The sequence below is a fragment of the Cheilinus undulatus genome, linkage group 16 (genome assembly GCF_018320785.1).
Source record: "Cheilinus undulatus linkage group 16, ASM1832078v1, whole genome shotgun sequence".
NCBI lineage: Eukaryota > Metazoa > Chordata > Actinopteri > Labriformes > Labridae > Cheilinus > Cheilinus undulatus.
The window spans coordinates 23,736,629-23,760,647 of record NC_054880.1 but is presented as its reverse complement, the minus strand read 5'-3'; the positions used below and the strand labels follow the sequence as shown (position 1 = coordinate 23,760,647).

Here is a 24,019-nt window from a genome sequence, read left to right as displayed (position 1 = left end):
TGGGACAACTGCTTTGACACGCAAACAACACACATACACAAGGTATTGAGAACAGAAGTGAATGCACACAAAAACTCAGATAGAGCATGTGTGCAGTCTTTAATCAAAGCACTTTTCAATCAGATATATTGTCATTATAAGGGTGCACTAGACGCACGAAACAAGATGAACACCCACAAACCATTCAGCCTACATACAGACAACACAAAGGCTTAATGATACAAAAAGACACACAGAGCATTTGCTAAGCAGTGTATCATTTTAGAAAGCGACCAGCTTGAACTAACAATGTGTGTTGGAACATTAGTGTTTGTGTCTGTGCTTGAAAGTAAACAAGCTGTCATCTGAAAGTTAGTGATTAGGTTTGCACACAAACATTAAAATCATGTCAAATATTACATCAGCTAAAGTCCTTTCAACCGGTCTGCTTGACAGTCGAAATGTTGAAATGTTATGGCAGGTGTTGCTTATCATGTTAACAATGTCTGTATTATCTACATGTATCCTGGTGTTATTACAGTGGGACTGGGTAATACAATAATAACTGTGTCTGAAATCACACCCTACTTATTGTGCACTGTTTAACTTTTTAGCTCTCACTGCTCTATAACGGCTTTACTGCTATTCTGTTCTGTTCAAAATATGCTTTAATGGCATGAATGGTTAAAACCTTTGTTGCCAAAGCAGAGTACATAAACAAAACAAAACAAATAATAATAATGACAATCACAATAACACAATTGATAATAATAAAATATTTACAAAAAAAACCCACAAAGTTATTGATTATTGGTTACTGACTATTATAAAACTTATTACTATCTCTAATCTGGTGACATTCTGCAACAAAACGTGCAGCTAGGTGTATATGTTTAGGTTCTTCTGTAAGACACAGTCTCATTATTTCTTCATGTGATCCGGCTGCTGTAACTTGGCTCAAAAAGTTCTTTCTTACAGCTTCATACAGTGGGCAGATGAGGAGAAAGTGGGTTTCATCTTCAGTTTTTCCCAAATCACAATGTTTACAAATCTTTGGTCTCTAGGTTTCCAGTCTTTATGACAACCTCTTTCAATTTCTAATTTATGGTCGCTGAGTCTGTACATTGTTAAAATTTTCCTTTGTTTGAGGTTTCTCACATGTATAAGATAATCAGCTAAAGAGTACTCTCTTCTTGGTAGACAATAACTTTATAATTTATTGTATGATTTTATTTCATTTTCCCAATACTATTAAGAACTGGATATCACTAAAGTTCCTCCATCTTAAACACAAAAAATCTGAAATACTTCTGATTGAACCTGATCACTTCATCTCCTCAGCTGAACAGTTTATTAGCCCATATCAATCCATATCCATTTCTTGACCTCCTTGCTACACATACCACACCATCTCCACCTAGATCATCTAATCTCGGTCTTCTTTCCATACCATCCTCTAACTGTAGAACCAAATGTGATTGTGCTTTTGCCGCTCTGGCTCCCACCTTCTGTGGTGAAATTCAACAGTCCAGCAGATCTGCAGAGTCCTTAACCTGACACACCAGATGGACTTGTTTCACACACCCATCTGGAAAACCTTCAACACTGAGTGTCTGAGGTAGGGCAGAGGCTTTGAAAAAAAACTCAGAGTGTGATTGGGTGAACATTCTGTCTGTCACATCTTTACGGGCCAATCAACAACAAAACACGTGACACAGCCGCGACCGAGATGCACATGCGCAGCAACTGAGGGAATAACGCAAACCATGGCGACTATAGACATGTCAGTACACGACTTTTGTCGTTTTTGAAAAGAAAACAACTCGCTGCTGTTCTTTGTTCTTCTTTAAATGAAGAAATGTCGTCAAAACTGGTGCAGCATCCCAACTAATGTCTTCTGCCATATTTGTACCGGCCTCTTGTTGCTGCTTGCTTACATCACGACTCTGCCATGCCTGAAAGTACTGTCCCTCATCACTGATTGGTCCTGTCACTTTCTAACTGGGCCCAAACGGTTTGGATAGGAGCTTTGCAAGATGGATTTGTCAGTGAGAAACAAGGAAACAGGTGTATCCATCTGCTTTGCAAGGTTACAAAGTTGTCGTAACGATTCAAAAAACATTTGAAAACTAACTTGTATAGACAAGGCTAGTTGTAACTCGCATTTCTTTTGGGTTTAGCATGTTTCTGCATTGTGCTTGAATCTTCATTTGTTCTGTTTGATACTGGGATTTACTTCTATAATTTTTCACTAATTTGATTGTTTTCCTGTTTTTATTTCTCTTCAAAGCTTTTAAAAGTGCTATAGAAATTTTTAGCAATCTTAAAAAACATCTGAGTCAGACCACTATTATAATGTGTTCAGAAATAAAAAGTTACTCATCCAGCTTTGGTATCTAAATTGACAACATGTGAACCCCTAAATCAGTGATCATAAACTGGCAGCCATATCAGGTCCCCCATAGCTTCCCATCCGGCCACCAAAAGATTACTAAATTCAGAAAATGTGCAGAGGGTAAAAGATTTTGTGGGTTTTAGGGCCTCAATCTTTAAATCTCCACAACTATAAAACAAACCACCAAAAGTTCAACATTCCAGATATCTTTAGCAAGAATGACTTCGCATTTGATCCACGTTACAGAAATCCACTTGTTGTTTGCCATTATTAGGAAATAAATGCATGATAAATATTCTCCGCAAACAAGACCTGATTAAATCCAAAGTTTCAAGTTTTAAAGATTTAAAGTGTCAGTTTTCCACTCAAGATTAATTTCTTTCCTGCCTGAGAATCAAAACAAAAGGCCTGTTTCCTGCAAGTGTATTTAGCCAATCATGACACTGCATATTAGCACCAAACCCAGTAGTAGACAACATGATATGTCACCCAAATGGGTGGCTGCAGTATGTGCAGTAGGAAAACATTTCAATGTTACTGCCCTAAAAATTACAAACACTGAAAAATGGAAATACAGTAATATTTTAATTAGAGCAAAATGTTTAGTTTTTTTTTAAAGTCCGGCCCCGGCATCATCTGTCAAGAATAAAGCTGGCCCTTGTACAAATGAAGTTGATATACCCTGCCCTAGATAATGTCACATTGAAGGTTTTCTACATAATAATGACGCATTAAAAAGTTGACATCATCCATAAACATGATGACTAAGTAAGTCAGACCATACAGTCATCTGGCCAGTTTGTTTATTAATCTAAAAGAATTGTCCCATTTAGCAGGATTAACAAAACTGTGCACTTGTTTTGCTGGTTTGCTCGGTGTTGTGTATGTTTGTCCGGCAGACACTTTTATGCTCTTCTGTTTTATTCTCCGTGACTAACTGCCTCATTGAGAACATCAAAGATTTTCTAATCTAAATCTAATCTGAATATTAAATGCACAAAGGACATGGTGCTGGTACTAGTGCATTCTAATTTTAACCATCACTCCAACCACTCCTATCTCTTCTTTCATCTGTGCAAATGATATGCTGTTTACTCAGGCCCTGAAGGAAGAGGGCAAAAGGGGGATGCATTAGCTACCCCTCGCATGGGCCAAGGCCCTCCAGAAGCAAAGCAAATGTTTTGTCTTTGATAATTCATTCAAGATCATTGAGGGAAAACAAATACAACAATTGTTATTTATATTATCAAGTTTTTTTTTAACTAATGATCCTGTTTTTTGCCTGAAACATTTTTTCAAAGAGAAAAAGTTAGTCTCTTTAAACTCAGTTTAAAAACTAAAAACTACAAGTAGGCCAAATCTTTTTGCAAAATCCTTTTCCTTTAGTATAAAAAGTGATACTTTTGTAAACTATGCCTAATTAATATTTATCATCACAATACAATCCACACTGTCACAACAATTATCTTTCCTTCTACCCTTATTCGTATATAACAGAGAGACTTTGATTTGCTAAGTTTTAGTATGCTCAGACTCTCTGTTGTTCTCTGGATTCAGTCATTTTGACAGCCTCCATACTGAAAAGGAATGAACTTGCCACCCTTAAGGGAATTCTTTTCTCTGCTCTGTGTAAAGAAGTCAAACACATGGCAGTTCTCCTTGAAAATTTCTGAAGCCTTAAGGAATCTCAATGGTCGTAGACTGAAGAGAGCATTGGTCTACAGAGCTGCTACAGAGGAGACTGCCAAATGTAGTTTCATTTCATGTTTTAACAATGCAATGACAATAAACGACCATCTATCTATCTATCTATCTATCTATCTATCTATCTATCTATCTATCTATCTATCTATCTCAGAAATGGCATAAGGAAGAACTGATTAGATTTTGGGAGTGATCCGGATCACCATCTGGATACAAGAATTTTTTAAAGGATTCTTTACTATTGGGAGATAGGGCTAATGGCAGAGGTCTGTGCTCTCCAAGTGCTTTTCTAGTTTAGATGTAAAACAAGTAAAATACTCAAAAGGTTTAGTGAAAAAGCAGTTGGATGATGTAAAAAACAATTTCCATTGCAAATGTTCCTATTCATAAGACAAAATAAGTACATTCATATTCATCCACTGGCTCTGGACCTACTTATATACTAGAAATTGAATCTATTAAAGAGTGCACGCTCTGCTTAGACCAATGGTGAGTGAACTTGCCTACTGGAAACATTTTCAAAATGCTGTGCTGTGCAGCTCTGCAAAGTAAACCTACATTTTTATCAATCTTTTTATCTGCAGTGACCTAGATGCCAAAGTTTTATAGCACTACTTATAAACTCTAATTAAATTCTACTTATTTGTAGACATTAGTGTGAGTGGGAGTTTGAGTAGGATGGACAAGAATTATGGAGTTTTGGTGTACACAGGGGACTACACTGACTCAGAGCCGCTAACAAGTAACGAGTAAAAAGTACATGTCTTTTGAGGTTTTCACTAATTTGATTCTCCTAAGTCAAAGGCTCTACTGAAAATGCAACTGTAGTTTTATTTATTTATTTATTTATTTAACCTTTATTTAACCAGGTTGGCCCTGTTGAGGGTAAAAACCTCTTTTTCACGGGAGACCTGACCAAGACATGCAGCAGCAAAAACACAAACTTATAGATGTAAATACAAAGAGAGACAAAGTACAATTTACAAAGCACAACATTTTGGATTTAAACCATCTATGAGTCATACCTGGAAATCAATTGTTTAAACAGCCGAGCTAAAACACCAACATCCTAGAGAGTCTGCTTCCATGTCTTTCGTTTTAGATTTAAACACATTTAAGGACACCAGTTGCCACAGACCAGATTCTAACCCGGGCCGCCTGTGTACATGGTGCGCGCCCCAACCACTCGACTACCGGTGTGCCCCGATTCCAGCGTATTTTTTTTTTTTAAGTTTTAGCATCCCGAAAAGTTTGATAAGACTTATATTTATTATGAATTGAGTATTCGATTAATCATCAGAAGAAGCGATAGAAAACTCGACTACAAAAAGAATCTATTACTTCAGCCCTACTCTAAATTGGCTGTAGGTGTAAGAGTGCCTGGTTGTTTGTCTCTGAATGTCAGCCCTAAGATTGACTGGCAACCAGTCCAGGGTGTACCCCGCCTCTCCCCCAATGACAGCTGGGATAGACTCCAGTTCCACAGCCCCAACTAGGATAAGTGCTGTAGAAAATGGATGGATGGATGTTTTATAAAGGATTTGTGATTTCATGCTAAATTCTGTTGTTTTCCACCTCAAAAGAATATTTTTTCTTCGTTAATGGCCCCGTAGTAGCTCTGTGACTCACTGACCAACTAGCGACCACTAGTTTGTGCCACAGGATGGGGCGTTATGTTGATAAGGATTTTAATTGATTGATTGATATCTTTTTCCAAACAAGTAAAAAAGAGACATAAAACACAAAACAACATTAAGCCAATTAAAGAATAGAAATAGAACAAGAGAGGAGATAAGAGACAATAACTTCCATCTGCAAACATTTAGGCATCTGAATTTACATGAGCGAACAAGAGTAGGAAGAAGTATAAACTTAAATGATGATAAACTATCAAGAGTCCATGCACTGTGTTGTATTTTCAAGTTGACCAGATGTTCTGCATGTTTAACTGTTTGGATCATATGCTGTATGAGGACTAACATGGTTTGGCAGCGAGTGGCGCTGAAAATAGACCTGGCAGGCACTCACAGCCACAGACAGACTGGAGGGTGAGCAGTGGAACTGCAAAGATTGACTGGTAAGGGAGGGATTTGCTCTGCTGTGCAATTTCTGAGTAGATCACAGCACAGGCGGAGTATGTGGAAATTGGAGAAAGGCTGTTGAAAGCTGACTTATAGAGGGTCGGAAACCTCCTTTGTGCTTAATCCATATAAAATTTTGACAGAATCATGGCACAGATATTTCTTTGAAAGGGGTACTTAAAGTAAAGTAAGAAAAGACAGATTATGTTCTCTAAAAGGCTCGCATTGCTTTCTGCAGGTAAAATAGGTCAACCAATTTTTATCAGAGGCTGTACCAGTTAAAAACATGGGCCATCCTTTCTGTCAGTGCTTCACAGTCTTTTTGGTTGTTACACACGTTGTACATTTCTTAAACTATAGTTGTCACAACAAAATCCAAACTTTTAAACTTCATTACCTTCATAGTTGAGTTTGAAGCCATGTGCAGAGACAGCAAAGTCACTGGTCAACCTCAAAGAGAAGACATTCCCTGTACTGGTGACAGGGGCAGGGACCTGGAAGCCTGTTAGCCTGTACAAACAGAAAGAAGAATATGTTAACATCATCAACACATTACAAGACTCATTTAGCATTCAGGAAGTACACAACAGCCTGTTTTGTTTATAAATAACATAAAGGTCTATTTGGCTTGTTAACCAATGTCGGTAAAGACAATAGAATACAATTTTTTGAACAGGTTTATTTATCAGTTAAACCAAGTGCTGGCAGAAGCCTGAAGATCCTTCTGAAAATTCAATAAGTTCAGTTGTATCTTTCAGATCATAAGGCATGAGCTTTTAATACATACTTTGTTTAGTGAAGCTTTGTACAAAGACTTTGCTGTCTTTACACAAAATGCCTCAAACTACAGCTGCTATATTCCATGTGAGGCAAACAGAATGACTTGCTGTGTTTTCTCTTACTATTTTTACACTCCCTGATTACACCCCCATCTCTGAGGTTTCCTCTCACCATTACCGCTGCCTGGCGAAGGGCCTCTGAGGCAGAACACAAACAGCTTCCCATTATTTGAAAACATAAAGAAGGGCTGCACTAAAACACACTTCTCAATGGGGGCTTTTAAATAAATCAGGCCACCAGATCAAAGCATGGCCATGAGCATGGCGAGCAGCTAACCAGTAATACTCAAATGGGTTTGTGTGCAGACAGGTGAACAATAAAACAGAAGTCAAGTAGGCAGGCAGGGTGCCTTTAATCTGTATAACACATGTTTGAGTGTGTGTCTTCCAAACAAAAGATACCATACACATGTACAGATGTTTTCTCAGCTTGTAGGCTCTGTTAATAAAATAGACAAAGGAGAGGAGGAGTGGAGAAGGGCTGTTGTTTTTTTCAAACATGACAAAATGCCAAACCTTCTTCCTGCGACTGTGACATTTTCTGTTGTCCTGGAGCTACTCTGTACTTCTCTTCCCTTTATACTCCTTACTTCCATCTCCCCATCCTCCTCCTCTACTTCTGTCCTTTATTCACCTGTACCATCGTTTCCTCTGGCATAAAGTCACACAACTTCATCTTTATTTTTCCCTTCTTTGCTTTCTCACACTTCCTTCCCATTTTCTGCTCCTCTCTCTGTGGCATTTATCCGCCTCAGTCTCCTTCCTGCTCTTTGGTTCGTCTCATCTCTGTGCCTTTACCTGTTCCTGGCATTCATACAGTAACCTTTTTTTCCTACTTCCCTACCACACTTTCTTCTGGGACTTTCTTTCCTCTTTATCTCAGTCCCCTAATTTGTACTCTCTCTGATTCTTTCAGCCTTGTTCCTCCACTTTCCTTTAAAAACACTTTCACTTTTAACACTTCTCACTGGCTTCTATCGAAATCCCTACCTAGCCCAGTCAGAGTGCAATTTGCTTTGGGTTGAAAAAAGTTACCAAAGAGAGTTGGTAATTGGCATAAAAATATAATCACTACTAGAAATGTCAGACCAGTTTATCTCTTGGAGTTGACTTTTTCCTGTCAGGATAAGTTTTAGTATTTTTAATGACAAACAAATCCCAAGGTCTTATCCAGTACAAAAGGTAGAAAAAGTCATTGATCACTGTCAATACTTTCTTCATCATTAAAGGCTAACAGGAGACCAATTTCGTCACTTCCATGCTCCCTGGTTTCATTTGTTTCTTCTCTTTTATAGAACAAATCAAGAACAAAGCTTTTTAACTTCATATAAAAATACAGGGTCCATAGCTTATATTGCTATCAAAATTCTGATGAAGCTATTCATTAGGTAGTTTGTTCTGGTTAAATCAGCACTCATTCCTAACAAATGTGAGTACCCTATTATGTTTTTTCTCCCCACTCATTGACCTTTCTCCCTTATGTTTTAAAATACAAAGTGGGCAGTTGAGGAGAGGTATTTAATATTCTACTAGCAAGGTTATAATAGTTTTGGATTTTTCTTTAGTTTCTGTTTTTTATTTTGTCTTCACTTTCTGTGTTTGATTTCAGTTTAGTATTTATTTGTTTTTACTGCTGGTTTGTTAGTTTAGTTTTTATTTTGCAAAAGTCATCCGTTTTAGTTTAGTTTTTATTAGTTGTAGTGTTAGTTTTAGTTTTTTATGGATAGATGCCAGGGTTACTTTTTACTTATCATTTATTTACTTAATGATGATGTTTGAATACAACTCCAGCCATAAAACTACCACTGTGTGAAGTCTTAACTAATCAGATCAAGCAATTTTACACTCCCCAGACTTGGGTGTCGGTGCCAGTCAGTATGTTTGTGTCAAAGACTAAAACTAAGGATATTTTGTCTCCATTTTAATTTTATTTTAGTTAGTTTTGTAAGCGCACTATACAGATTTAGTTTTGGTTTTTTTTGTTAAAGCTTAGTTTTTATTTAGTTTCAGTTAACTAAATTGATTTTTGAATTTTAGTTTCAGTTTTAGTTATTTAGTTAGTTTTAGTTGACTATTACAACCTTGTCTACTTGTGACATTTTTAATTTATAAAATTCTCAAACAGCTGCCTAAAACCCACCCTCTCCCTGGCTTCTATCTACCTGTCCCCTCAACTCTGCTGCAGTCTTTCCCTTTTACCTTGCTTTTATCTGTGGGCCAATTTTGCAACTCTTGTCTCATCTTTTCATCTTCCATCCTCCTCTTTACTTCTTTCCCCCCACTCACCTCCCCTTTTTCATATTGCATTCACTATCCACCCTTTCCTGACCCCTTTTCTTATCTTTCTGTTTCTCCATATTCTCTTTTTTTGTTTGTCATCACTAGTCCATCCTTCTGGTTTTTCTCTGATTGCAAATTGAATTTATTCTGTCCCATAGGTGCATCTTTTCAAAATGATGCTGTTAAACCACTTCTCTTTGCAAAGCTGTGCTTCAACCCTTCTTATGCCTCAATCTCTTAAAAAGAGTATGCCATTGTTATGACTGTCCTTCTTCCCTATTGGTCCATCCTGTCATCTATGCATCCAATGCTCATTTCCTAACTTTTCTATTTCTTCATTCACTCATCTAGTCCAGTACTACAAAGAACACAAAGAACAAACGGCAGCTACTTTCTTAAAAGCCTCCAACCATCTCTTTAATCTCTCCCTTTGTTCCCAATCTTTATCTTATCTGTAGTTCTCAGTTTCTGCTTCCTCACTATTTTTGGTTATTCTCCTCCATCATCATTATTCCTTTATTACAACCTTCTCTTTTTCTTTATCCTTTCGCCTTATATTTGCATCCTTTTTGCATTTTTCATGTTCATTGATGCAGGTTCTGCCAATGAGTGTGCAGCTTGGCGTATCTTTGCCAACAAGATTTGTTGTTCCAAAAACCATTTCAGAGAAAATAGAAAGAAAAAAAGCATTGAGTGTATTTTTGGTATTACAAGGAGCAGCTTGATAAAAGCAGCCAGCACAGACACAGCAAATACTGTGATATGTAAATAAAGCTTGAATCACTCCCTTTCTCTTTCATTTCTTCTTATTTGTAATGCTTCACACCTGCAAAAACAAACTTTCAACACACATGCAGATGCTTACACACACTCTTTCCTGTAAGAAAATGTAACTCTAGATTTATGTGCTTTAAGATTTATGAGGTAAAACCAGAATTATTTTAGAGAAAGTGAAAGGCAGATGGAGCAGTGGGTGTCTGATGTTAAAGGTCTATTGTAGTGGGAGTGTGTGTGCTTGTGTACTTGTATATGATGTATAGAGTGAAATCGCATTAGCCAGTGAATAAAGAACTAGCTAATATCAACAGAGCTCTCCCCATCTCTATCTCACACACACATGGACATAACGACTCACTATTCTCTTCATTTTCTCCCAAAAAGCAACCATGCAGCCTGGCTAATGGTCATATTATTGCCAACAGGCAAAAGAGATTTTTCATTTTTATTACAGCTATAAACTATAGACTAACTGAGTTGAAGATAAGAACTGTACAAAAAAAGAAAATAAAGGAGGATGGATGGAACGAGACACATTAATCACAGTTTTGTGTTGTGTTGTAAACAACTTTTCAGATTAAATCAGATCTGATCCGAACTGCACCATGAAATCATATTCTGTCAAAGTGTCTGATGCTTGAACACAGACATTTGAACAATTTGGTCTAGATTGGAAATGGGTATCATTCTAATTATTTTATATAACAAGTATTTCAAATATGAATGTTTGCCTAACAATACCTCGAGCATGTTTAAGATCTCAACAGTGAACCATCAACTGTGACAAAGATATTTCTTTTCCCTTCATTTATGAAACTAAATCTTTCTTTACTATAAGTTTAGATTGACACAAATAAATACACAACAAATATTTTTATTTAAACAATGAAAACTTACTTAATACATTTAAATATTTCTAATATATTTTGTCATATTATCTATGGCAGTGGTTCCCAACCTTTTTTTTTTTTTTTTTTTTGAGCCCCCCCACTGTTATCTAAGAAAACTTGAGACACCCCAGGACTACACGAAAAGTTTGTGATACTTTGTGGCCAAAATTAAAATAAATTTTAACCATATTTTGTGTAAATCCAAACAAAGTAGCCCTAAAAACATTCTTTTACCCAAAAAACATCGTATGAATGATTTATAAGTGTTGTACCATGATTTCTCTTACTAGGTGCAGATCTAATTTTAACAACCTCAGGGCAGACAGAGCCTTGCGCCCTACCTGAGATCTCTGTCACCCTCTAAGGGAGTTCCAGACCCCAGGTTGGGAACCAAGGCTCTATGGTGTTAGTTATTCCTTAAGCTGTTTCTGATGGGGGGGGGGGGAAACTAGCTTTGAACAGCATACCAAACCTTCAATATGTTTGCTTTCATGCATCCAACAACAGGTCATTAACAGCATCAAAGTCAGTGAGAAATATTTGGGCCTGTATTTAAAAAAAACTGATGTGGTGTATTGATACAGAATTTTGAGTATAAATAATGCTGTGATGGCAGTTTCAAACCCCTATGGTACAGTTCACAAAGAAAGCCAATAGATGGCAGCAGACGCTAAACTGCATGATGCAGTGCACACTCCGGATAAATACAAGACTACCAGTGGTATGGATGAGAAAATAACCAGCCAGAAAGACTGAAAGAAAAGATACTGGATTAGGTCAGGTTTCTTCAAACACCAGAAAGTCAGGGTATGTACATGAGTCATACTATATGCATGCCATGCAAAAAACAAAGTCAAATTCTGCAGCAAAAGCCAATCTCCATCTACACCTAAGATACCAGGCTAATGGGCAGTTAGCACAAACAGCTAGACTTGCTGTGAAGTCAAAGTTTCCCTTAATCTCTAAAACGGATCAGAAGATCAAAAGCTGAACTTTTATGCTTTATTGGTTAAGACTTTAGCTGTACACAGTAGCTGATAAAAAAAAGGCTCCATGAGTGTTGGTAATGTTGTTAAATTCCTACTTGTTAGTTAATAAAAATGCAGTGCCAATGTTTTCTAAAGCATTTAGACACTATTGTAAATACAAGTGGGATTATATTAAAGTGAGACCAGAATGTTACTGTTGTATGAAAACAATAACAAGAGGGACAATGGGGAGGACCATTTCAAGTTAAAGAAAAAATACACATCATTGTATTTATTGTATTTATTAGTAGCTCAGTGACATAAAGGATACTTTAATTTCCTTCTCGGCTCTCTGAGGATCTGATAAACTGTGTCTTTGCTGTGATCCTGCACAATAGAAACAACTGCTGTGATGAATTCTGTGAAGGACATGTTTATTATCCAAAATCAACAAGTATTGTGATGCGTATTGCATCGTGGCTTCTGTATTGTGAAACAAATTGTATACTGAGGCTGTGGATGACACAAATGAATTCATGAATAAAATGAACAATTCATATAAATTGTAGAAGCGTGAGTAGCTGCAATAAAATCTTCTATTGTCATTACTGATAAAGCCAAACACAAAAAGTCAACACCTGGCAGTATGACACTGACATTTGTTACATTAAAGTCAAGTCAAGAGTCTCATAAACACTGCTGATATCATCTGGCAGATAGAGTACATCTAATGCAACTTTATGTAAATGTCACCCATCTTAAGGCCAAAGTACTTTTTAAATACAAAATTGTTTATTTCTTATCAGAATAAAAGGGAAAAGGAGCTCAGTGTGTGTTTAAAGCTGTTCATTTCCCTTAGGCTAGTGTCAGTTTGTGTAGTCTGTCAGTCCCTAACCACCAAAGTAGCAGCACTGAGAGACCCCTGGGCATGTTTGTCTCTGAGCAACAGCAAACTAAATCCATGGTCATCTATAAATGTGTGTGTGTGTGTGTGTGTGTGTGTGTGTGTGGGGGGGGGTGTTTTTTCTAATTGAGTCAACACCGACCCAAGGCCTGACTCCAGACAACAAAATGTTCTGAACCTCCTTCTTCTGCAGTCCAGTCTCAGTTCCTGTGACTACACCCCCCCCCCCCCCAATCTGTCTCTCCTTCCAGAGAGACACCTAGTTCAATACAACTCAGTAATATAGCATCACAGTAATATTACTGTATTTAATGCAGACAAAAATAGTACCATTTGGAATACCCTTGTATAAAAATTTGACTACATTTGACAAGACGGGTTGCAACAAAGTCATTTAACAGAAAATGATAATGATATCATAGAACACCCTTCACCTGGCAAAAAGTCTGTAAATAACTCACAAATATTGCTCTTTCTGATAAATTAAAAGAATAGAAAAATATGTGTTCCTTAATAGTCTTTTGGCTTTTTTAAGACACATTTATGAAAGAAGAATAGACAACAGGCCAGAGGATCTGATTACCAAAGAATGATAATTTCCTAGGACTGACATGAAAAAAAAATCTCAGCCATTTTCTTCAAACAATAATAATGCCTTAATTTTTAATGCATGGTGATGCACGGTATCAAGCCTTCATCAGGAAGTCAAACAAACAGAAAACCATAGGTCATTTTAAAGTGATATTCCACCTCTATAAATTTTCCACTTGAGCCCACAGTTGTGACCTGTAGAGGGAGACAACACATAAATCCTCTAGCAGGTGGTGTTATTCAGGCAGTGGATGGGTAAATTCCCATCTCAAAAGTACATACAGTACATATTCATGAAAAATGACAGATTACAAGCAGTAAATGAATACCATAGAGCCAGTGAAAGAAGTTCAACAAGACACTCAACTTTTAAAACCCAAAATGAAAATCATTTTCTTTAATTAGTAGAGGGGGTTTAGTGGTGTGAAATTCATAAATATGAACAGCTTCCCATTGGTTAGATTTCTTCTGTCCATCACTTTTTCTTACAGAAAATTAGATATGGTTAATGCCAAAGGCTTGTAATGTAGCTGAGCTGATGTCATGACAATGTGTACGTAAATATAAAGTTTTGTCATGGGGAAATTTCTATTTCCATTTTAGTTTGCATACTGTTTTCTGGAAGTCTACTTTAAGTGTCTGTAGGGTTTGTTGATGTAAAATAATTTGCAGCCTTGGCATTCTGTCTTGTAAATTAGAAATCTCTCTATACAGTTATTGAGATGATTTATCATGTTTTCCTTTTATGAGGCTGAGTTTAAGAAAATCTTTGCAGGGCTAACTTTTTTTTGCCCATAGCACTACATAAGTTGAAAGTATTGTGGCACTAGACAAAAAATGTATAGCAAAATATATTAAGCATCTCTTACATCCCTTGAAAGTTATAAGTATGAAAGTCATACACCTGATGCAAATATTCTGAGGGGTACTAATGATGCTAACCTGCTTTGTATTTATCTAAAAGGACTTTTTCATGTAATTTACTTCTTCAAAGCTGAAACGAAATGTAATCCATAAATAATTAACTTGTAGAAAATGCGCTACACGTACATGTTACATGTGTGCAAAAAAAAGAGAAATAAAATGTGTTTTTTTTAAGTTTTTTTAAAAGAGCATTTCACTCTTCAAATAAAAAAACACCTTGTCTTCCCCTCCCCACTTCATGTCAGGAGATTTATTTCCCCTGCTCATGTCCAAAGTTCAGGGTCTGTGAGTGATGGATTAACAACACTACCCTGAGTGACAAACACACATGCACACCCACACTACAGTCATTTTTCAGGTTATACTCTATGTGGTCAATAGTCACTGGTGTGTCTTGTAAATCAGTCACTCTCTACCCACCCTGAACTCTTGTGTGTGTGTGTTTGTGTGTTTTCAGTATGACTATATGGATGAATGTGTGTTTGTGTGTTCTTCTGTGTGGATGTATCCTTGACCATGGTAGCATGCTTTCCATTAAATTAGTTACACACGTAAATTCAGGAGATACTGATAGACGTAAACACATACCGACCAGGCCAGCCTTACAGCCCAGTCACTGACTGACTCCACTCATCATAGAAGGGGAGGGAGAGGGAGTGAAAACAGGCATGTTTGTTTAGCTCTCTGCAGTCTGACATTGTATGTATGATGAGCTGAACAAAACACTGACTCCATACAACATGAGACAATGAAAAAAGACACACTGACCACTGAAAATTGTGAACATGGTTAAGACCATGTCATATCTAATTAAGTGGAGAAAACGTCAGCAAAATGACATGGCATGGAATAGATACAGTTGTGTCATCATTTGGGGCGACGTGCCCCGTGGGAAGAAATAATCCTTTTTAAAGGTTTAATTGTAGAGCAGACTGCAAACCAGTTGCTGGTAGTAGTAGGGTTAACGGTTGGTTTTCCCACACAGCACAAAGCAGATGTCACATTTTGGAGGCTTTGGTTTTGATGCTGACTGAATCTATGGAAATATGAATAAAAAACTCATATTTTAACATTATGAGCAATGAAAAAAACACCAGTTCTAAACGTTGATTCATATTTCATGTGAACAGAGTAAACCTCATCACGTTTGTTTGGATGTTCAAGTTGGATTTAAAAAAAGACAGCTAATTTACTTCTAGATAACAGTCAGTCTGCTATGGTGGCTTTGTTTGTCAGTCCGTAAACATCCTGAACAATGCAGGTGTGTGTTTGTGAAACTGTGCATCAGCTGTGTGTGTGGTCTTTGCCCTTATCTTGCCTTATGTCACTAGTGTGTTGACCTGTTCATTTCTGCATTCCAGGCCATTTGTGTGAGTGTGTGTCTGTGTGTTTGTGTCACTCATTGTCACACTTATTGGCACCCAGCAGAGCAAACACCCATCCTTTTCAATCCCCCTCAGCATTGCTGAGATGCTCAAAGATGATAAGCCCTTTTGTATCCATCCTGAAGGAGGGCGTACCATTGCTGGTGACAGAGGCACCATGGCTGCTCTCAGTGCACCCCCAAGGAGAGAAACTGTGACTGGGGTTGAACAGTGGATTAACCTCCCTGTCAGCCCCAGAGGTTCTGAGACAAACATGCAGCAACTTGGCCTGGCATGAGCCAACATACGTTACATGCCCTACCTTAATTGTTGAAAAGGGAACTGGCTCCTCTTAAATGCAGATTTTTAAGGATTTTAAGAATTTTAAATATTCATTCATTTATTTCTAGTTTAAATATCTTCAGCATGTTGATCACACAGAACATTTCAAAGCCTCAATGAAAATGAATTTTCATAGATGAATCATATATAATTAAAGAATCCAAAATTTAGAGAATTAGACCAATTAGGTTTACACATATTTGTTCTACATAATACTTGTTTACCTGCTGGGCTCTGCTGAATTGGAATTTTAAAGCAGAATTTGGAATAAGCTTATCTCATGAGACTTTCAATAGTAACAATAAACAGAGTCCTTCCACTGTAGAACAAATAAGAGTTGTGGCTTCCTCTATTAAATGATGAATGTTGTGTTTCTCCTCGCTCTCTCTCTCTCTCTCTCAGGCAGTTAGATAGATAGTGAGTGCTGCCCCCCTGAGCTAAAGCTTGTTTAGGCTGCTGGCTAGCCTATCACTTACTATTAAACCTGACACGCATACAGAGAAAGGGGCAAACAAACACATGAAGGCAAAGACTAGAAGGGGCACACACATCAATGCAGGTTGCACAAAAATGTTGTGTTTGCATGCAAGTGCACCTGTATTTTGTAGATAGGCAAAGACAGATTGCATGTCTGTCGGCATTTAAAGGGGAGGTGTCAGGACTGACAGCAGGGGAAAGCCAGCAGAGGGATATATATGGATGGATAGGGACCAGAAGGAAAGGGAGGATGAGACGGGATGGAAAGAGACAGAGGGAGAGACAGAGGGAGTATGGAGGTGGGGAAAATGAAGCGGGAGTACCAACACACTCGTAAAACACCCCCACACACAAACAACCATACACATATCAACTGTCAAACCAAGAAGTTGACACAAATATCAGGGTGGACACACATCTTGTTTTGATGAATGAGAAAAATTAAACCAACCTTTTTGCTTTCAAAGGTAATCTTAATTTTAACCTGTATATTTGATAAAGTATAAGTGGGAAAAAATAGTAAGATGAATTAAGAATTAAGGCAAACAAAGGGTACAAAAACAAGAGAGCAGTAGGTTTTCTGGCTTAATGTTGGGTGTGAATTGAAGGACTACAGCCTGCAGGTTGTTGTGCATTCCTGTGTTGTAGAATGATGAATAAGCCAACCTTGAACCTTGAGCCTTAAATCCGGTTTAAAGATTTGGTGATGAGCCTGAAAAATATACCTGTTCTGCCCTCAGACTCTTGTTCTTATTATTTACCCCTCTAACAATAATATTTTAATGTGCAATGGGATTCATCAATAAACAATGCTTGACTGAGCTGAAAGAGAGTATAAGCTTGTTACATTTTTTTTCCAAGTTTTTGTTTTAATGTTGGATTTTAGAGGTCAGGAAGGGGTCCTGTTGTCATCGAATCAATTTTTCATGTTTGACACTTCAATAAAAACCCTTATTTCCATTCGTATGTCTGGGTGTACTGAAGTCTATAACCTTGGCTGTGGTGTAACCCAACCTCTTGACTTGTTAGAGGTAATGAAGAACCACACAATGCAAAATGTCAACAGAGTTAAACAGAGGAATCACACAGCCCAGAATAACAAATCCACACGCACACACACGTAGCACAGCAAACACTGGAAAAGAGTTAGATACATGTATGAATCAGGCAATGATTAAATACTAACATGGAGTTTTGCCTGAACACTTCTGGCAAATATTTCTGATTATGTGAAATAATTTCTCCCAATTATGAACAATGACTAAAAAAAATTCTGTAAGCCCATGTTCCCAGAAATGTCTGGATAGTACAAAATATACCAAAAACAAATACTCAAAACAATTTAAACTTTAGTTATTTTAACAATTTATGGTAGAATTTAGGTTTTCAAGTTAGCTTTATAGGGATTTTTGAAGTTGGGTCATATGAGGCACTTGGCTATAGTAGTGGCATTAGCCTCCAGTGATTTCTGTGAAAGTTGATCTGGTGGTTATTACGAGCTCAGAGAGATACGGGGCATAGTGGCTGTAGTTTAACAAGTTGTATGTAAAAATGGGCCAAGAAAATATGTTGGCTCGCCTGTCCGCTGCGTCTGAAACATACAAAGCACTTCTTTTCTCCCAAAATAACCCCTCTTTGTCAGGCACTAATTTACGATACAGTTTTTGGTATTTTGCCTCCTTCTGTCGTGCACTGATATCCCCTGATCAGCTGTGTGGCTCTGCGGGCTTCTACAGGGATAATAACACCACACCAAGCTAAAACAAATATATTGTGAGCAATTTCGACTCAAGTGATGAAGATGTGCTGTTTACTGTGGACATGAGAGGATATTTATGTGAACCAGAGTACACTGAAGAAGAACTTACAGATGGAGAATCAGCGGGAAAGTTTTGAGCAGGAGAGATCCTGAGTTACCTGGTGGTGTGGGTGTGGAAAAGCAAACTCATGCTCGGCATCGCTCCTAAGATGAATAGTATATAAACAGAACATTATTTCCTAGAAATAGTTGTGTAATTGCTCAGCCTTTGTGTGCTGATAATGATGATTCTTTAGAGTGGCCACACACAGATATAACAAAAAAATTAGAAAGTAAATCAAAAGAAAAACAATTTCTTCAATCTAAAATTAGAGCCACTGTTTATGAGACCACGTCTTCATTTTGTGCAATGTACTCTTAGCGTGACTAATCTGACTAAGTGAAACATTTCACACTCATATAAAGAAGGCACTCAAGTATATGTGTGAAAATGTATTAACTTTGTAAATATGACCAAAACAGAAGTAGTTGTACATCTCCATGTCAGTACTTTAAATATGAAGCCTAAGCTCAGGCAAACACTGCACTGTATGATTTTATGCCACCTCTAAAGTAGTCTGGGGGAATGTCAGCTCACACTGTGCGACTGAATCGTCTACAACACATCAGCATCACGCATAATTTATGTGTTCATACTGCACAGTCTGATGGTCAGCCGCGATCTGAGTGCTCATTCTGTATGATTTCAGTCAGGAAGGGCTGTTAAAAATGTTCATGAAATTTTCTTTGAAAAGTCTCATGCTAGGATGTTGAAGGGAGAGCTATTGTTTGCTTTCATGCAACAAACATCAACAAACAGCATCTGTAATTTTCTCACACACCCATAAACAGTACTGCCAGCAAACACAACTAGCAGCTACATCATAGAAAATATTCTGTCCACAAGAGGTCCACAAGTGGGCCTATTTCTGTTCATTTCCTCTGTTATAGACAGGAAAGGCACATTAAAAAGGCCTTCCTACTGTTTTTATTGTAATCTAAGACGCTGTCCAACAGTTTACTAAGGGAAAAAAAAAATCATCCAAAGTTGGAGATTCTGCTCAGGGCACTGCTCTCACTGGATGACTATGTGCAGTCTTATGACTGAAATATCAAACATGCCAGGAATCAATCCAGCCAGTTGAAAGCTGCTGGTTGGGCTATGGACCCCTATACACTGCATTAAAAACAAGGCATGATCAGGCTGAAAGTCAGAGTAACTTCCAAGTAAGCCGTGCGACTCAAAATTCATATCTGAATCGGCTAAAATTTGCACAGTATCCACTCAGGCTTAAGAGACGGACTGACACAAGACTGCAGAAAGCTGGGCAATAGTGAAGTGAGGCAGCTCCAAACTTCATTTTAACTAAATGGCTGCTTTGCTTTTTATTCAATTCCCATGTCATAAAATACTTTGAAAACGGAACTTGTAGAAAGACTAGTTGGGTCCAAGTTCAACAGTCTAAATGGTTTTTCTTACTCTATGCATATGCATAATCTTATAGGCATTCACTCTGTTAAAGCATTTTCATGTATTGTTGCATACCACATAATCAATATTTCATGTCTTTTACAAAATGGTTTTCAAAGTGAGTATCTGGCACAAATCTAGTGAATTCATTTGTTCTTATGTGGGCTATAGCAGTGGACCAACCAGATTTAGAGACTTGGATGTGCTATTGTTTAAACCAAATGGCATTCTTCAATCAAAATGCCTATTTTTAGAATAAGCTATGTAATGGCTTTAGCGTCCAATGGACATTGAAATGTCTTTTTTGTGTGAGAATGTCTTACGGCTGAAGTGTGTTTGTGTGTCTCCCACTGTGTGCTGTACTATGTTAGTTTTAGCCCCAGGGCTCAGGGCATATTCTGTCATCTAGTTTTAATGTTTAATAACACAAGGCGAGCACACAGAATACTAATGATTTCAACACATACACATATACACACACAGAAATAAAACCACTTAGAAAAATATTAGAGAGCCTGTTGGAGGTTACAACATTTTAAAGTTGGGAATAACAATGGTCATTATGGAGTAGAGTGACATTTTAAAAACACACTGTATACAATGCCCATGGTCCAGTGAGAATACACAGGCTATAATGGTCAAGTGACAGACAGTGATTAATTGATACATCAGCGTTGAGGGTGTTCACTCATGTGCCTGTGTGTTAAGGTCACTACATGGTCTTTTAATTGAATTCTTGTATTTTCTGTCTTAAAGGATAATGGAAGGAGCATTAGAGCAAAGAGAAACACATTGTTCTCCCTCTCTCTCCATCTGTAGGCCTTTATGTCCTCTTATGTGTGTCTGTCTCTGCTCTAATCTGTGTTTCTCCCTCTGGGTTTGGGGTTGAAATTGTTTCTAGAGCACTAAATGGAATTTTTAAACATGTCTATGTATACGCTTATGTTTGAACACACATGCAATTAATCAAAGGGAGTTATTACATCATTTCAGAGACAAGCCAAGTTTGTTTGCTTAACATATTTAAAACAGCCTCTGCTGACCAAAGTACTTCACACAAAGAAATACTTCCCTGAAATAGTATTACTGATGTTGCAGCTCTAGCTGCCTCCTGTTTTTCACTGTTTCCCTTGTGTCCCCTCCCCCATGTCTGTCTTTAACAGTCAGCAATCAAGAACATGGCTGCATCACCTGGATCACACCTGCGTCCCATCAACTCATCTGCCTTGGCATAAGATGCCTGGTTTCAGCGCCACTCATTGCCTCATTTGTCTGCTTTTGAATTTTTCCAGTGATTCTAATAGCTTTTTTTCTGTGTTTAGATCCTGTTACTTCTGCCATTAAGACAACACCTGAAGTAAAACTACTCAGCATACGGAAAGCCAACAGCATCAGAATTCATCCGTCTGCTCAGCTCTACCCAGACCAACCAGCCAACCATCAGCCCTGCCACTCCCCAGTCTCAGCACTAAACCATCATGAAATGGTTTACTTCACCTGTGTCTGCTTTTGAGTCCTATTAGAAAAACTCCAAGCCTTAGTTTGTTATGATGAGAGACTGCTTAAAAACAATAGCAATGGACTGTCAGGCGTTCATGTAATCCATGATATTTGCCTATTTGCCAGCCTAGTAATGCAAAGTGCTTTTCTCTCCTTTATACGTAGTGTTGCTGTCCGATAATAATATTGTCACAGCTTTCAGTGACTTCAGATCTCTCAACACTCAACATGGCACATTTAATCCCACCCCCAATAAAACAGATAAAATGTGCATACATGTATAAATTAATAAGGATGAAATGAATTATGTTTCTGCACGAAGTTTACTAAAACAAAAAAATATATATTAAATCTATTTGAACAAAAAGGTCAAAGTAAAGGCAAAGATGACACTGTCCTGATGAGCTGATTCAAGTGTTGAAGTTAACTAAAAACTGGACGCACTTTGACTTGATAAAATTTCAGTGTGGAACGAAACCTTAAGTTCACAGTTAACAATGAAAAAGATCAGAGTTCAGAGTTTAAAGTCTGTGCCTTTAATTTCTTTAATGCCACTGTGCTGTTTAAATAATAGTCGACTCTCTACCATTGGTATTATGATTTTGAAAGTATTCACTGTTTGTCTTCTCTAGGATAAAATAATTGCAAGCGAACATAATAACAGCAGCATCCCACTATAAGAGTCTTTCACTCAAATCATATTCTCAGGCTGTTGTCATTAGTATGATCTTAGAGTGTTTATGTATGTTTTTAAGGAGGGATGCAAGGTAAAAACATAAAAATACTAGAAAAACACTCAGAGAGCACAGATCTCCGCCATTAGCCCTATCTCCAAATAGTGAAGAATCCTTTAAAAACATTCCTGGATCCAGACGGTGAACCGGATCACTCCCAAAATCTAATTCGCCGATTACTCCCTCCCCGGTGGGGTGGAGACACAGTGAGGCAAAGCACTGGCTTCACTATGTGTGGACTGTCATGGCAGAAGCACCCATTGTCTCACCAGAAAGTCATGGCAGAGGGTGAAAATTCCTCTATTCCTCCCAGCATTGTGAGTATTCTCGCTACAATTCGCTGTCTTTCTCTCTGTTACCCTCCGACTTGTCTCCTCGACCGGGCATGTGTCCTTCAAAGTCTATAAAGTCCAAAACTTTGAATAAGTTACTCATGTCCGCCATCTCCTGGTGTAAAGTGGTAACAGTGCAGACCTCTGCCATTAGCCCTATCTCCCAATAGTACAAAATCCTTTAAAAAATTCCCGGATCAAGACGGTGATCCGGATCACTCCAAAACTAATGAGTTCTTCCTTATGCCATTTCTGACACTTCCTGAAAATTTCAGGAAAATCTGTCCATGACTTTTTGAGTTATGTTGCTAACAAACAAACAAAGAAACGAAAAAACAAACGAACAAACCCACCCGATCACATAGCCTCCTTGGCAGAGGTAATAATCTTCATTTAAGAAAGATCAGTGGTTCTCAACCTTTTTGAGTCGCGACCCCCAATTTAACATGCACTGTTGTCCACAACCCCACTCCCGAAGGCCCCCTGCGCGCTCCTCCCAAACATGCACGCTAACCCCCCTGCGCTGTCTGCGGTGCTGAAACAAAAAACTGACGGTGCAGGTATACTGCATAAACAACTGAAAAATGTACTTAGAGTTCTTATTCTACTCCCTTTATTGGTTGTCAATAAAACTGGCTCTATTTTCACTCTAATGTCAGTGGAGAAATCAAAGATAGCGGAAACATAACTAAGTGAAGCGATCGTCAACAAGTGTGAGAGAGAAAAAAGCAGCAGCTTTGCCTCTGGGGATGAGCTTCCACTCAAGATTTTGAGGGATATTTCTGTATATGATGAATAAAATGTACAACAAATCTCCATAGATACTTGTTTTTTCATGACATTCTGTCTAAATTCATAACTTCTAATATTTTAAAGGCGTTCCATGTCCTTTCTGTTGCTTGCATGCCCGACCAATACAGCATACTGTTTGTGCCTGATTTACACACAGGCACTTAAGCTCACACTTAAACTATCAGTTTCTTATTGAGACACAGGTCTTGCCCAAAGGCACAAAAACATCCTATTTTCTGGCAAATCGCTGATTTATTAAAAAAACATGTAGCTGCTGTAAGGCTTTCTGGTGACTTGCCTTGAGACCCCTACTGCTGCTGTTGACCCAGATCTGAGCTGGAACACTTTTTCTTTGAAGCCGATCGCTCCATTTTTCATCAGGTAGCTAACAAACTTCCTGCAGCTGCAGCTAAAGCAATAACACGCAAGCTTTATTTCTTTCTCTTTATTTCTTTTTTTTCCGCTGTGTCACTGAACAGAATCTCCTGCACACAGTTCAGATCGTACAAACTCAGTCGAGACAATGAATTTTTGACAAATAATGAATCAGAAAACAAATAAAATAACTCCCTGTCTAAAATTATGTAATTTAATGTTAATTATGTGCATTTATATTTTTCCAAAATGATTTGCCAACCCCCAGAAATCATCTTGCGACCCCAGTTGGGTCCCCCCCAATCTCGCGACTGGGGGGGGGGGACCCCAAATCAAAACAAAACAAAACAAAAAAACCCCCATCTGATTCATCGATGAAGCCCTAACAGTATCTGTAATGTTTTAAAGTACAAGTATGAGTACTAAGCCTTCTTATCAACACTGATACCTGATACTAGTAATGGTATTGGTGCATCCCTAGTGTGGAGCGTGACATTTCTGC

General features: G+C 37.9%; 1 protein-coding gene across 1 annotated transcript in view; it reads right to left on the bottom strand.

The window, feature by feature from the left end:
- The window catches only part of csmd3b (CUB and Sushi multiple domains 3b), a 367,690-nt gene that overhangs the window by 304,761 nt on the left and 38,910 nt on the right, over positions 1-24,019 (bottom strand). Inside the window, exon 3 of the mRNA XM_041808608.1 lies at positions 6,557-6,669. Within this exon, the coding sequence (XP_041664542.1) occupies positions 6,557-6,669 (113 nt within the window). The remainder of the gene's footprint in view (positions 1-6,556; positions 6,670-24,019) is intronic.